General features: G+C 38.3%; 1 protein-coding gene across 1 annotated transcript in view; it reads right to left on the minus strand.

The window, feature by feature from the left end:
* The window catches only part of SLC26A7 (solute carrier family 26 member 7), a 113,216-nt gene that overhangs the window by 47,933 nt on the left and 50,914 nt on the right, over positions 1–14,369 (minus strand). The window contains exon 6 of the mRNA XM_077876295.1: positions 3,421–3,573. Within this exon, the coding sequence (XP_077732421.1) occupies positions 3,421–3,573 (153 nt within the window). The remainder of the gene's footprint in view (positions 1–3,420; positions 3,574–14,369) is intronic.

The following is a 14,369-nucleotide window of genomic DNA, read 5'->3' on the forward strand; positions in this document are numbered from 1 at the left end:
TATTGCATTAATGCACCTATATAGGTTAGTAACCAATGATGATTTACAGTTTCCTTAAATAATTTTGAATTTTGAGCTTTTACGATTTCTTAAAGTAAAATACACTAGTTAGTAACATGCTGGATTGACTGTTTTTAAAATTACCTCTGCGGAGTCTCAGGTGCCCTACACTCTGTTATGTGACCTATGATAAGCAAGGCCAGGTATTCTCTGCCTGTATACATAATCACCTTGGAAAATGTATGTTCAGAACCCAGTTCAGTCTGTTATCCTAGCCATGCCACTCTCCATGTTTTCCAGCCACTTTCACATTCTCTTTTCATTCTTCTGATAATTTTAGTAGGTACTAGAAATTTTGCATGGCTATGGCATCAGTTTGGTATTAGTTTGGAACTACTTCTACACTATACGTTGTTGTTAAAAAGAGACGTACCGATTTTCTATTTAAAGTACAAATTTGCCATGTGAATGGCCAGAAAAAAGGTATAACAAAGTTACACTAGCAAATTAAGACACATTTAACAATTGATGACCAATAATATTATTTTATAGGGAGTTTTCCTATCTGTGTATTTCTGTTCTCTGTGATGATATTTAACTGAATCTGTAGAGGGTTTTCAAACATCAAATAGACTTAAAAAGCAAAGCAGCCTTGAGAATTTTCTTTAAAAAGGCAACAAAAATATACAGGTTATACTGTTAACTTAATAAATAATGGGATACAATAGTATTTTCTGATGAAGATAGTTGTAGTTAAGAATTCAGGCTATTAGATTAGAATCGGGAGTATTAACATACTCAAAAATTACCAAGATGATTAAAAATTTTAATTGCAAATAATTTCCATGAGATATTTACATCAGGTCAGAAAATACTGTGAGCTCTAAAAGAAAATATACGATAGCCACAAAATATTGGTTCCTTATTGAAAATGGAAGAAAACATAATGTTCATTAATACCTATAGCCAATATTAAAATTAAGTACTCTAAGCCACTGAATTGGCTTTCAGACAATGTCTTATTTCCACACTGTATTTCTTTGACACTTCCTTTATCAGCTGAGTCATTGGTCCATCTTCAATATTACTTTAATATTATATGTGTGTCTAGGGCCAGCACTGGATCCCCTGTTGTCCAGGTCCAGGCAGGCCCAGTGCTTTAGAGGGCTCTACTCTGGCCCTCCTCCAAGTAGCTCTGCTCATAAAATGAGAGCTTTATGGGGTAACGGGATGTGCCCAACTCACCCATACTCATCTTTCTGGACCATACCTTGGACACTCAGGAATCTACGATTTCCTACACAAATGGCCCCAAGCCTTCTCCTCAGGTTCATCCTCCCAGTGTGGCCCATGAAAAGGCCACGGGATTGTTTTGGTGATGGAAGAGTGGGGTGGGGATATGTTTGGAGCTTGGATACTGACACGGGACTAGCCACACATATACATATGAATCCCCTTGTTAGTGGGCCAGAGCTGGAGTAGGAAGAGAAGGGGCAGGCCACAGAGCTGGCTCTCCCAATGCTGCCTCATTCTGACAGAACTCAAAGGGGTGACCTTTCAAGGTAATCATTAAGATGTTTTAGTCAAAATAGGAAAACAGAACCTGCTTTTGTTTTTTTGATTTTTAGTCTTTGGGGTTTTTGTTCATTTTGTTTTGGGATTTTTTTTAGAGACAGAGAGAACTCAAGTAAGGGAGGGTAGAGGGAGAGGGAGAGAGAGAATCTTAGGGAGGATCCACACCCCGCGCAGAGCCCGATGCAAGGCTTGGTCACACAACCTGAGATCATGACCTGAGTTGAAATCAAGAGTCAAACATCTGGGCAGCCTGGGTGGCTCAGTGGTTTAATGCCTGCCTGCAGCCCAGGGCGTGATCCTGCAGACCCGGGATCGAGTCCCACATCGGGCTTCCTAAATGGAGCCTGCTTCTCCCTCTGCCTGTGTTTCTGCCTCTCTCTATCTGTGTCTCTCATGAATAAATAAATAATATCTTAAAAAAAAAAAAAAGAGTCAAACACCTAACTGCTTAACCAACTGAACCCCCCAGCCACCCTAGAACTGTGTTTTATTTAACATTTTGATCTATAATTTTTAAGTATTGTGACCTGCATTCATATTTTTACCTTGGATCTTGCAAATGTTGGGGGCAACTTTATGTAAGAAATACCTCTTCTTTTTTTATAAGGATAAAGGATAATTCTTACTATTTTTGCATTAAATAAGTAATTTTTTTTATTACCAGCTTAAGGGCCTTGTTACCTAAGGTTGTTTTTAATTTTCAGTTTCATGCAACTTATATAGCAAAGCTTCCAGAGATATAATAGGATTTCTTAATACCTATGGGACTTTGGAACAAAATGGTATGGGTCACAGTGGTTGCTGTGAAAACTACTAAAAATCAGAGTACCTTCCACTTTTATGGACTATTTGAAATACACACAATTACACACCCATTATATAGGTCACATATGTTACATGGATCTCCATAAATTATCAGGAGTATGGAATCATCCATGGCCTAGCTATGGAGAGAGGCCATCCATCTTAGTTCTACAAAAACAAGTCATAGTCCTCAGTTTCCAATATTCTGGCCTTATACATTTATGTAAACCTGTACCATTTCAGCAATATGAATGATTATGCGAAGAGGTAAAATTATTTAGACACCACTTGTTCTGTACCTGTGAAACACAAAGACCATTAAAAAAACCAAAGCCAATTAATGACAAGTTCATAGACTGTGGTTGTGTTAACATTACATTTTCAACTTAATGCTTTGTTTAATTAAGAGTTCCCATTAGAGGCTCTTAAAACTTCAAAATGTGTTTTTTAATGCATAATCCATAAACCTTAATGCAAAGTATAATTCACTGCTTTGCCAGGTATAGCAACAAAAAGTATCTTAGAGAACCAGCCTTGGCCACTGAAAATCATGAATATCCTTTCAATAAAGCAAAATTAGGTCCGTAAAAAAAGTGTTAATAACTCTACCAATCATTAATGGACATTTGTCAACTGATAACACTTGTATGGATATCATATAGATGCTACATCAATAGCATGTGATATCGCTTTTTATTGCTTCAGGGAGAATCATTCCAGAAATCTTTTGAGTCTCACCCTTAGAAATATCTCCTTATTTAAAATCTTAAGCTATATGTTCTATTATTTATGTAAAAAAAATTACAAGCATATGAGAAATGCTGTGTAAATTGAAAACACGTGTGCCTCCTTTTTAAAATTATTGACTCAAAATGTTTCCTGTTCTTACATTAATGTATAGCCACGCAAAATTAGCCTTCCTTTAATGAGAGACAGGAATAGCTGTGGGTTACTGCAGACAATATAGTGAGCCTCGGCAGGTTACCCCAACCACTGGCAAGCATTGTAAGGCACAATGCTAAATATTGATTTCATACTTACCAAAACTAAATCGACAGGAAGAACAACTTTAATTTTCCTTTTAAACTGTTCATTCAGCTCTTTAACCAGAACAAGCACCACAATGCTCAGCAAGGATAACAGCAGGGCTTCCAGTCGGACAGATTTGATGTTTTCAAAGACATATGCATAGATCTACAGTGATGAGGAAACATATAAACAAAACGCAGGGTCATCCTCCAAATGAACTCAGTGATGTTTCGCAAAAATACGTTAAGAGGTGGGGAGTGGAAAGGTGGGGCATAAAGTATGGTCAGTGCTGGTGCAGAGCAAGCTACAATTCGTTTGCATGTACAAAACTGCTTTGTCCTTAATTCTTCCACTAAACTCCGTGTTCTCTCCTTCCTACATAAGGACACTGCTCGAGAGAATGACTTCTGGGTCCTTCAAAGGGCAGAGATGCTAAAACTCACTACCTACATGCCGATTCATCACTATTAGCAATAAGGGGACTAGGGGCTCCTCCTCAAACTCCAGGATCAAACATGCACACGTACTTTAAATATCTATGGATGCATCTGGAAAGTTAAGAGTTCTGCATAAGGAGATATTTGCATGTATCTGTATCTTCCAAATTCTCTCTTGCGAAGATATATCACTTGTATAATTTTAAAGGTTTTAAATAGGCCTTAAATGCTTTTCTTCAACATGTCCCTTAACTCCTCCTTCTGCTGGATCGTGCTGACTCTGATTTTTACAGGCTCATTTCTCTTTGTCCGCAACAGATTCTTCAAGTCATTTCAGGTGATAAAAACTAGTTTTGACTCCAGCTCACAAGCTATTCTTACAGCAGCCCAACTTGTTGGCATTATCTGACCTCTCTTTTTAGTATCTAGAATATAATTTGACCACAATAAAAATACTGGATCCAAATATTATATGCACATTGGATTAAAAGAGCTCACATACACTATGTTCCTTAGTATTTCCTAAAATTCTGCTCAGTAGGTTTCCTAGTCAAAGGACTCAACCCGTCTGGTCCAGAGATCAGGAACAGACATATTCCTGAGGGTGTAAGGAGGTGCATCAGGCTATCTGAACCTGAATTGTAGGTGTTAAATGTTATCATTAACACTGTAACTCTTTCAAACAAACAAATAAAATAAAAGTTAAAATGGAGCCTCACTAAGTGAAAGGCATCAGGGTACAATATAAGTAATCCAGAATTCCTTTTGTCCACAACAGCTTAAAAACAAAACGACAAAAAAAAAAAAAAAAAAAAAGAGAAAAGAAAAAAAAGAAAAAAAAATCCCACTACTTGTGTATCAGATACATTAAAGAATAATTAGTGATCAGAACAGCTTTAGCTGTTATCCTCTGCACAATATTATATTTTATGCCACCCTACCTGGAAAGAAAATTAGGTACTACAGTATCATAGTTATCTGAGGTACAGACTTTATTTTTTTTTCTCTCTGTCTCTCTACATTGTGGATGATAATTGTTCACAGGATTCCTATAGCAAGTGAAGGTGTAAGTTCCATTTTTCATAGTCATCCCTTACTCAAAGCCAGGGACTAAAATCCACAATGCTACTCAGGGAAATATATTCTATGGGAGGATGGGGTTGTTAGAGGACTGTCAAGAAGATTTTGTTCAAATACATAGCTTTCTGATGATTTAAGGACAAAAATGAGAATATCATTCAGATTATTTGTCAAGAAAAAATGCAAACATTCAAATGTTTTAAAGCACCCACAGGATTATTCCTTCTGTTTTATCCATGGTATTAAAAGTATGCCATGAAAGTGCCTGTATTAAGAAAGGCGGGAAATCTGCTAAACTCCCAAGCCATACCAAATTTGCTCTAATGTGCATTTTTGAGAACATGTGTTTGTAGTAATAAAAATGACCACCCCGGAATGAAAGGAATGAGAAAAGTCCCCCAGGGTTTTTATTGTCTGTCTGGGTTAAACAACAACTTGTAGAGCAAAGCACATCTCACAAATTGCTCCAGAAGAACACAGGGGTTGGCAAAGGCCTGTTACAAGCAGCATGAGGAACACAGCGGAAAAACAGGCTGATGAGGAGCATCATCCTAATGACTGTCGTGCGGACCCGTGTAGAGAAGTCACAGCTAAAGTCACATTGTAGGCAACCAGTGGCATATGGGGACAGAGATAGGAACGGGGACAGGGCTACAAACACACATGCACACACATACAAACACATTATCTACATATGCTTGCCCAAGGCAGGTCTAGGCATCCTAAGCACACGCTAACATTTCTCATAGAAATCCAGTCATCTTGAGAATCTTGTCACACACTGAACGTCGGTAGATACAAATTCCCCTTGAAGATCATCTTTCACTTCTCAGACCTCAGGAGAGCAAAGACAGCTTATGTGTGTGTGGACAAATAAACTCTTTCATCAGAACTGACCAACGTGCTTAATAAAATAGGAGTTTAGTTCATTTTGAAACCAAACACTAGCTCCTTAAATTGACCATTTACTATAACTTGACATAAAATGAAAAATGTCGATAAGTGTATTTTGAGATACTTCAAAGAATAAAGGTAGCCTATTCATAATACATAAATTGGTTCTTATTATTTTCTTTACAGAGGAGACTTTTCTGAGGCACTTTATAGACATTTACACACACACACACATTTATTTATATAATGTGCTCTTATCTGAGTTGGCCAATCTTAAGTGTTGTTTTTTTTTTTTAAACTGATGGTTTCTCAACTTCTAGAATAGTGTCTGGCAGATAGACACTCAACAAATATTGCTAGATGAATAAATGTAGCATGTAGGTCTAATGTAGGTCTAATGTAGTAATGTAGTAATTTACTAATGTAGTAAAAATTAGTAATTTACTAATGTAGTAAAAATAATCATAAATCTGTAAATAAGAGATTTTACCTTGAATAAGCAAAATGATGAAGAGATGCAGACCCAGACTCTTCTTTTCTCAGTATCAATACTTGAGCTGTATCATATTAATGGGATTTGTAGTTATCATTTATTAATTCACTCAACATGTTTATTGAGGTTTTATTATGTGTAAGGCCTTGAGCTAAATATTAAAGCTACTATTGCGATAAATTTCAAGTAATCGATTTTTATATCTTCTATCTGATCTAAATAATCAGATTTTTAGTAACTCTACTTTTATAAGAATGAAGCAAAAGCCAAAGCCAAAAAAACTCATTCTGGGGCACCTGGGTGGGTCAGTCAGTTAAGCATCTGTTTTCAGCTCAGGTCATGCTCAGGGTCTTGAGGTCAAGCCCTGCAATGGCCTCCCTGCTCAGTGAGGAGCCTGCTTCTCTATCTCTCTCTCTCACTCCTGCTCCCCCTGCTTCTCTCTTTCTCTCTCTCTGTCAAATAAATAAATTAATTTGAAAAAAACTCATATTCAGGATTTAGTTAAGGAAAAAAAAACCAAAGAAGGTCGCACCCTTTCAATAGTTTCTGGGGTCATAACCATTCAGTAGTTTCTCATTGCATAACTATTACTGAAGTCCTAAACAAGGCCCTGCCTAGAAATACCTGTGCATGAAGAAAAAATTTAAATTATGTCCATTTTGTCCAACATCACAAGGCAAAGAGAAAGATCCTAAATGTTTAGAAATTTTTTTTAAGATTTTATTTATTTATTCATGAGAGAGACAGAGAGAGAGAGAGACAGAGACAGAGACACAGGCAGAGGGAGAAGCAGGCTCCATGCAGGGAGTCTGACGTGGGACTCAATCCCGGGTCTCCAGGATCACGCCCTGGGCTGAAGGTGGCGGTAAACCACTGAGCCACCCGGGCTGCCCTAAATGTTTAGAAATATTAACAAATATTAAAAATTAAATGGATTTTCTGCCCAATACTCCATTAGCTAGAAAATTCTATCAACCAAAATATCCTTTCCACCAGCATTCTGAGTACTCTAGGTTTTGCTATAATGAAATCTCCATGACAGAAAAAAAAATGATTTTAGTATGTTTAAGTATATAATTCTATCATTGACAATTCTTTAGCAGCAATGATGAGTATAATTCTGAACTATAAATGGACCACATGAAATATGCTAACATATATTTCTATGCCAAAAAGAATATATAAACCCTTTAGTATTATTATTTATCATTCCTGAGCTATTTCTGTATTTAGAATCCATCATATATCACTTTATGTGTCACTAGAGAAACAACAGAGTGATAGTGCAATCAGCAAGCCTTAATAAATCTGTCAGCATGCTACTTTATAGTAGGTATAAAGTATAATCTGTAATCTACAAGTCTTGATTCCCAATATATGACTTTGAGTCTGTCATCAACCACAAACCAGGAATATCTCTAAACAAAAATTCCTAAATTCACAAATGCTTGCTACCATGCATTCAGACTGTGGTCTAAAAACACACATGACATCATCTGTGCACAGACATTTGTCTAAAATCCAACAAATACACTTACAAGAGACAGAGGAGAAGACATGAACGCAGAGCAGAAGGCTTTGTGGTAATAGAGGCACAATTAGGTGGATGTGGCCACAAGCCAAGGAGTGACCAGAGCCACCAGAAGCTAGAAGACAACAAAGGATTCCCCTAGGACCTCCAGAGGGATCATGAGCCTGCTAATACCTTGATTTTGGACATCTGGACTCCAGAAATGGAGAGAGAAATGTGAGAGACCATGTGAGAACAAATTTCCATGTGTTAAGTCACCAGGTTTCTGGTAATTTGTAACAGTAGCCACAGGACACTAATGTAGTTACCAAGTCAAATGCTTCTCATTGCTGAGACAACTCAAAGTGGGTCTTATGGGCTTCACTGTCTTCCCCTAAAATTCGTACACTGAGGCTCTAACCCCTACCACCTCATAATGTGATTATATTTGGAGAGAGGGCCTTTAAAGAGGTAATTAAATTAAAATGAGGCCATTAGAGTGGCCCTAATCCAATCTGACTGGTGTCCTTATAAAAAGAGGAAACCAGGACATACAGAGAGACACCAGGGATATGCACACACAGAGGGAAGACGACGTGAAGGGACAGGAGGGTGGCCATCTGCAAGCCAAGGAGAGAGGCCCCAGAGGAAACCAACCCCCCTACCCTCACCCCTGTGCTGGCACCTGGATGATTGATATTCAGCCTCCAGAACTGTGAGAAAATCCATTACCATTGTTGGATCCATCTAGCCTGTGGCCATTTGTTACAGCAGCCCCAGCAAACTAACACAGAGGGTATAGGTGGCTCAGACTTTTTGCCTTTGGAATTTCATTTATACCCAAGGAAATTTCCCCTTCTTCAAGTTAACTAAGATAGAAATATTTTTAAAATATAAAGTGAAATAAGCAGAAAACTTTAAGTAACAGTCACTAAATGATTAGTCCCATTAAGAGAGAAGCCAGCTATTGTAAGCATCTATCCCAGATAAACAGGTATGGTGGACAGCTATGGTCAGGATCTCCCGAAAAATGCCTAACAAAGGCAATATTTAGAAGACACTTGTCTTCTTCTGAGCCCAAAAGGCATCAGAAATCAAGTAGTTGAACACACTCATTCTACAGAGGTAGAAATCGAGGATCCAAAGACTAGTGACTTAACCCAGGTGACCTGGCTTGTGAGTGACAGAGTCGGGACAGTGACACAGGTTCCCTGAACCCTAGACCAACACATTTTACCAATGCCTCCCTCACTATTCACTTCTTTTAGTCCAGCAAATAATTGTTCCAAAGTTCTCCGGGGCTTTCTGTTGACCTTGGAAGATGGAGTGGAGATACTGCCCCTTTGAGGAGAGCATGTAGTCTTTGATTCTGGTTGTTAGCAGTGGGGTCTGGTGGCCCCCGGCTGCTTCTCAGGCAAACCCACCCTTCTTGCTCCCAGCCCCGCATCTTCAATCATGGGTGGCAAGCAACAAAGCCTTCTAACTTGATTCTCAAAGCTATGAGTACAGGGAGCGTGACTGTTTTTTCTTGACATATTCACGTTTGGTTAAAGTCTCCTTGCATCCATACGGTGCATTCACCTCAACTCTGTCTCTCCACCCTGAACAGAGATGAATTTTAGCTACCTTGAGCAGCTTGTATGAAGTATGGGAGAACCTGTTTCAGTATCATCACTCTCTAGAAGAGTAGGGGACCTAACAGGTCTAGGCACTAGGCTATCTTATGTGCAGTGACTCATTTAATTTCCCAATTAATACAAAGTCAGTATTGTCATTCCTCCTTTGCTCTGTCCCATTACCCGCCTTCAATTATACAACCTGGCTTCCTTTATTAACATTATCTGGGATGATCTTATTCATCAATCCATCTCCTCCTGCCCTATTTCATGCCCTCCTCAGTATTTCAATAAAACTCCATGGGAACAGGGCTATTATTTCTCAACCACATCCTCAGTGCCTAAGAGGCAGTCAGTTAATATTTGCTGATGAAATCTATTCTAGTGGTTCTTGAATCAAGGATGCATGGATACTAATCTCTTCCCAGCCATGTGTTGTTCCTCAAATCTCCCCATCAATCTGTTGAAGATTTCTGGTTTGGGGGCACCAGAGTGGCTCAATAGATTAAGAATCAGCCTTTGGCTCAGGTCATGATCCCAGGATCCTGCTCAGCAGGGAGTGTACTTCTTCCTTTCTCTCTGTCCCTCACCCCTGCTCATGTCCATTCTCTCTCTCTCTCTCTCTCTCTCTCTTTCTCTCATAAATAAAATCTTTTTAAAAAATATTTCTAGTTTTGAAGCCTCACACATAGTCCAACTCTCCCATCCAGCAGATGGGGAGGTTGAAGTCTGCTGTCAGCCCTGGCTTTTGTTCTTTTAGGCAGCTTTCCCATCCTTGGGGCCTTTAAACATGAGCTACAATTGCCCAGACATGCCCTCTCCCTGCCCCAACTCACTTTCAACCTCATTATATTTGAATCCCACCTCTAAGCAGATATAGATTCCGCTTAGAGATCCCTAAAGCCATTTCCAATCCCTCCAAAATTGATGTTGGTACTAGTTCTCTCTGTTCTTAAGAATTTGGTGTCTCCTATAAACTTTGTCTACATATCATATCATTAAACATTTTAGGATCGGTATTTTTCAAACTCTTCAAATCCCTCTACTTACTAAAATAGTGCAAACAGATAAACAAGAGAAATACGGGAAAAGCTGAAAGCATAACTCTAGGCTATATTTTCATGAATGCACACAAAACTTCAAAAGATCGAAAAAAACAACATTCTATTATTTTTCACATAATTATATGCAAACTTCTGATCAATAAGTGCTTCTCGCACTGGGAATAAATCCATTCACTATTGCTTTAAGGGATAAATTAAGTCTGCAACCGAAATGTGAACGAGGGGAAGTACGGAGTGTTAAACACCAGAAACAACACAGCACACGAAACTCACAACACGTACAACCAAGCTCGCCATGGCCTAGGTGGCATCCGGCCATCCCTTGTTTAGAATTCAGTTTAATTTGAATTACTTGAGCATGGATTCTGTAGCGCTGCATTTTTCAGTGAATTGTGGGGGATAGAGAGAGCTTAACCCAAGATGGTTGAGTTGCAAAAATATTTGCCCTCTGATTTAGAATTTTAAAGTAACCTTTGTTACAAATTCCCATATAATTGTTCCGTATCCAAATTAAACCTGCCACATTTTCTATCCCAAGCATCACTGATTGAATCAAGCTGCAGATGAACATTCCTTTCCTCCCTCCTTCAATTTATTCTGTCCATTTTTCAGGGTATATTGAACATCCCTGCAATTCACAATAGACATGTCACAATGACTGCAGAGAAAACATAGGCTTTCACAAACCACCAAAGCGTGTTCTTGATTCAGAATTCCCAGAGGGCCTAGGTCTTCAAAGTAGATTTATTCCCCACACATAAACCTCATTTGTACATATTTAATTGTGATCTCATTCTCTATTTAAAAAAAAAAAATGTTTCATTGGCTCTGATTTCTTTCTGACGTCCCTATGCCTTTTTATTAACATCCTCGGTTCCTGCTTTGCTGCCTTTAGGGATATATCCAAACTAGAAAAATCTTGCTAGTACTTGAGGGATGGGGGTGGGGATGAAACTGTTCTTCAGTCCTGAAACTCCTCATATTTAAGGAAGGAAATAAAAACTTCCAAGAAGGGTAGTTGACTATATTGCCAAGCTTGCCTTGTGCTCTTGGGTTTAATGTACAGAACTGTACATAATTATTTAGAACACTACTCATAAAGTCGTGCCAGTGAAACTAACTTCGCCAAATTTATCATATGTTGCTACAGGCTGGCGCCATCTCAAAGAAACCCACATGTGCTAATAGGAACTAGGAATTTTTGTAATTTTTATTGTGCCTTTTGGGGAAACATCCTTTCTAATAAAAGATACATCATCATTTCTCAATTTTAAAATAAATTATTCTAGAGAAGAACTAAACTTTTCCCTCTTATCTGTGTGGGGAACCAACTATCAGTCAAATATTTGAATCCTGAGAATGACAGGAATAAGTGAGCCAGATCCCAAGACAGAAGTGACCTTTGTACTGTTATTGCTTCTGCTCAGTGTGAAATGTATTCCAGCGCTGCTTATAATTTATTAAGCGAGTTTTTAACTGTTGGAGGTGGTGAGCTGAATAGATGGAAATATCTTTAAATAAAAATAAACTAAAAAACATAGCATTTCTTTAATTCTGATGACTAGCTCGTACTAATAGCAGATATGGTTATTTTTTTAACTTTTATAAAGTTTGAAGTCATCTTTCTAAGTTGCAAAAAAGAAGTCTAACTTTTACTGTTTAGCTTTGTTTATCTGATGGAGTCCTCCAGAGATTACAGGAAAAGCACTTATTGCTATTCTATTATTATTAATAGATAAAAGTATCTCTTACATAGGTAAAACTTTTAAAAATCTTAAATTTGTTATATCCAACTATGCATTACTAGTACAAAGATAATGTCTTCTTTGTAATGAACACTTATTATATTCTAGGCATTTCATGCAAGAAATGAATCCCAGTGGGTATAATTATCACCAATTTACGGAACAGGCAACCAGAAGTCAGAGAGACTTGGTCATTTGATCAAGGTCAAGGTTATGATCTGAATCTGAGCTTCTAAGATTCTAAAGTTCTTTCTCCTTTTCACTCTTCCAAGGAAAAGACAGATCAATTAGTGTCTACCTGACTGTATGAGCCCTAATAAAATCACCAGAGGTAGAAGTCAACTCAGAGGAAAAAAAACTGATTTTTACCTAATAAGTAACTAAAAAAGAATGTGCAATACTTCAAAGGTCATTGAGAAATGGCCATCATTTAAAATTCATTAGAAGCATATTAATACAGAGATAAAACCTGCAGAACAAAGGGAAAAGTAAAACATGATGTGTGAAGGGATATGGGAAAGCGAAATGAAAAGATGAATTTGGCCTAATTTTATCCACTTTTCTTGGGAATGGAGGCCCATCCGGACAGTGTTCCTGGGGATCTATCTGCATATGAAGACTCTAGAAATTCTGAGAGAGGCACTCAAAGGACACACAGCTGAAAGCTTTAGCAGGCTTTAACACTCTTGGGAGAGCCCTCATCTGGTGGAGCTCGTTAAGTTTTCAGCTAGAAAAGAAGCAGCGGCCCAAGTACTTGATCTTAGCCCCCGGCATTGGTGGCATGTGATCTAAATGCCAGATGTCGAAAGGGGAGAAGCATTAGGGAGCATCTATTTCTTAAGACCTATCAGTTCAATAAACTGACAGGGCAAAACCAAGCAGATGCCACCACCTTGATTCAAACTGCTCTCTTAAAATGTTCTGCTGAGGCAAGGGCACCCACCACCCCAGAGCAACCAAAAGGATGGAGGTTTTAGATATTCAAACCAGATAATTAGATTCTCTCGATGCACAGAATTAGATGCACAGAATCAGGCATCCCCCCAGGTAGTAGACCCTGAAGAAATCATCCCAGTGGAAGAAAGGAGAGACCCGAACCTACAGTGACCTCAGAACAAGACAAACGCAGAAGGCTGTGTTTCCCCTCCAGTTGATAGTGAGGATTGCTACTATCGAAATTAATCAATAGACATTTCGGTCAGCCAAACTTGAATTCTTTTAAGAAAAATGACTATTCCAGCTGGGAAAAGTAGGAGTGGTTACTGGCTCATTGTGCAAGTGTCTCAAATAGTCTAGATATTAATTAATGTTCCAAAGATAATCAGCTACATATTCTTTATCTCTCATTAGCCTGAGTAGCTTTTGAAAAGGATATAACAGTTGTGAAAGCTCAGAAGTAGAAAACACAGTCAAAAAGCGAAAAATCAAAACAAAAATTTTTTTTAAAGTGAAAAATCCCAAAATGTGTCAATTCACTCTTCCCTGGGTTCTCCAACCTGATGACCAAGGCCTCCATTTTGTCCTCTATTCTCTACCTCAGTGCTGAGCTCAGCTCTGCTCCTTCATACACACACACACACCCTCCCCACCCCCCCGCCCCCATGATCCAGGGCCAAGTTCAGGTTTACATTATCATCATCAGATCCTTCAGCCTAACTACACCAAAGCTCACTTTGCAAATAACCCAGTGTAACCTATGCATGATGCAAAATTTATTTCTTAATCTAAAGCTCAGATCACCACAATTTTTGACATTAAAAAATTAGCAATCATTTTGAAATCCTGGCAAAGAATCAAAGCACTATTCCAACCTAGCAGCCTAAACAATGCAGGACTCTGTGACACTGAAAAGCAAGAGCAAGTTTTTTCATTTTCCACCAGCACAAAGCATAGCAACTTCCACCGACTGAATAATGTGAATTTAAAGTCAGTCATCTATAAATATTTTAAAATCTGATTCTATTTCATTGTGAGACCTTAACCCCTCACCTCCAAAAGCCACACAGTATTTGATAGACAAGGTAAAGATTAAGTAACTTGCAGTTTTCCTCGCAAGAAAGCAAAATGGGGGGAAAATCATACGCAAATCAGTTTAATGTAGCATTTTATGCATGTTGCCACG

Source organism: Canis aureus, chromosome 28, assembly GCF_053574225.1.
Source record: "Canis aureus isolate CA01 chromosome 28, VMU_Caureus_v.1.0, whole genome shotgun sequence".
Classification (NCBI taxonomy): domain Eukaryota; kingdom Metazoa; phylum Chordata; class Mammalia; order Carnivora; family Canidae; genus Canis; species Canis aureus.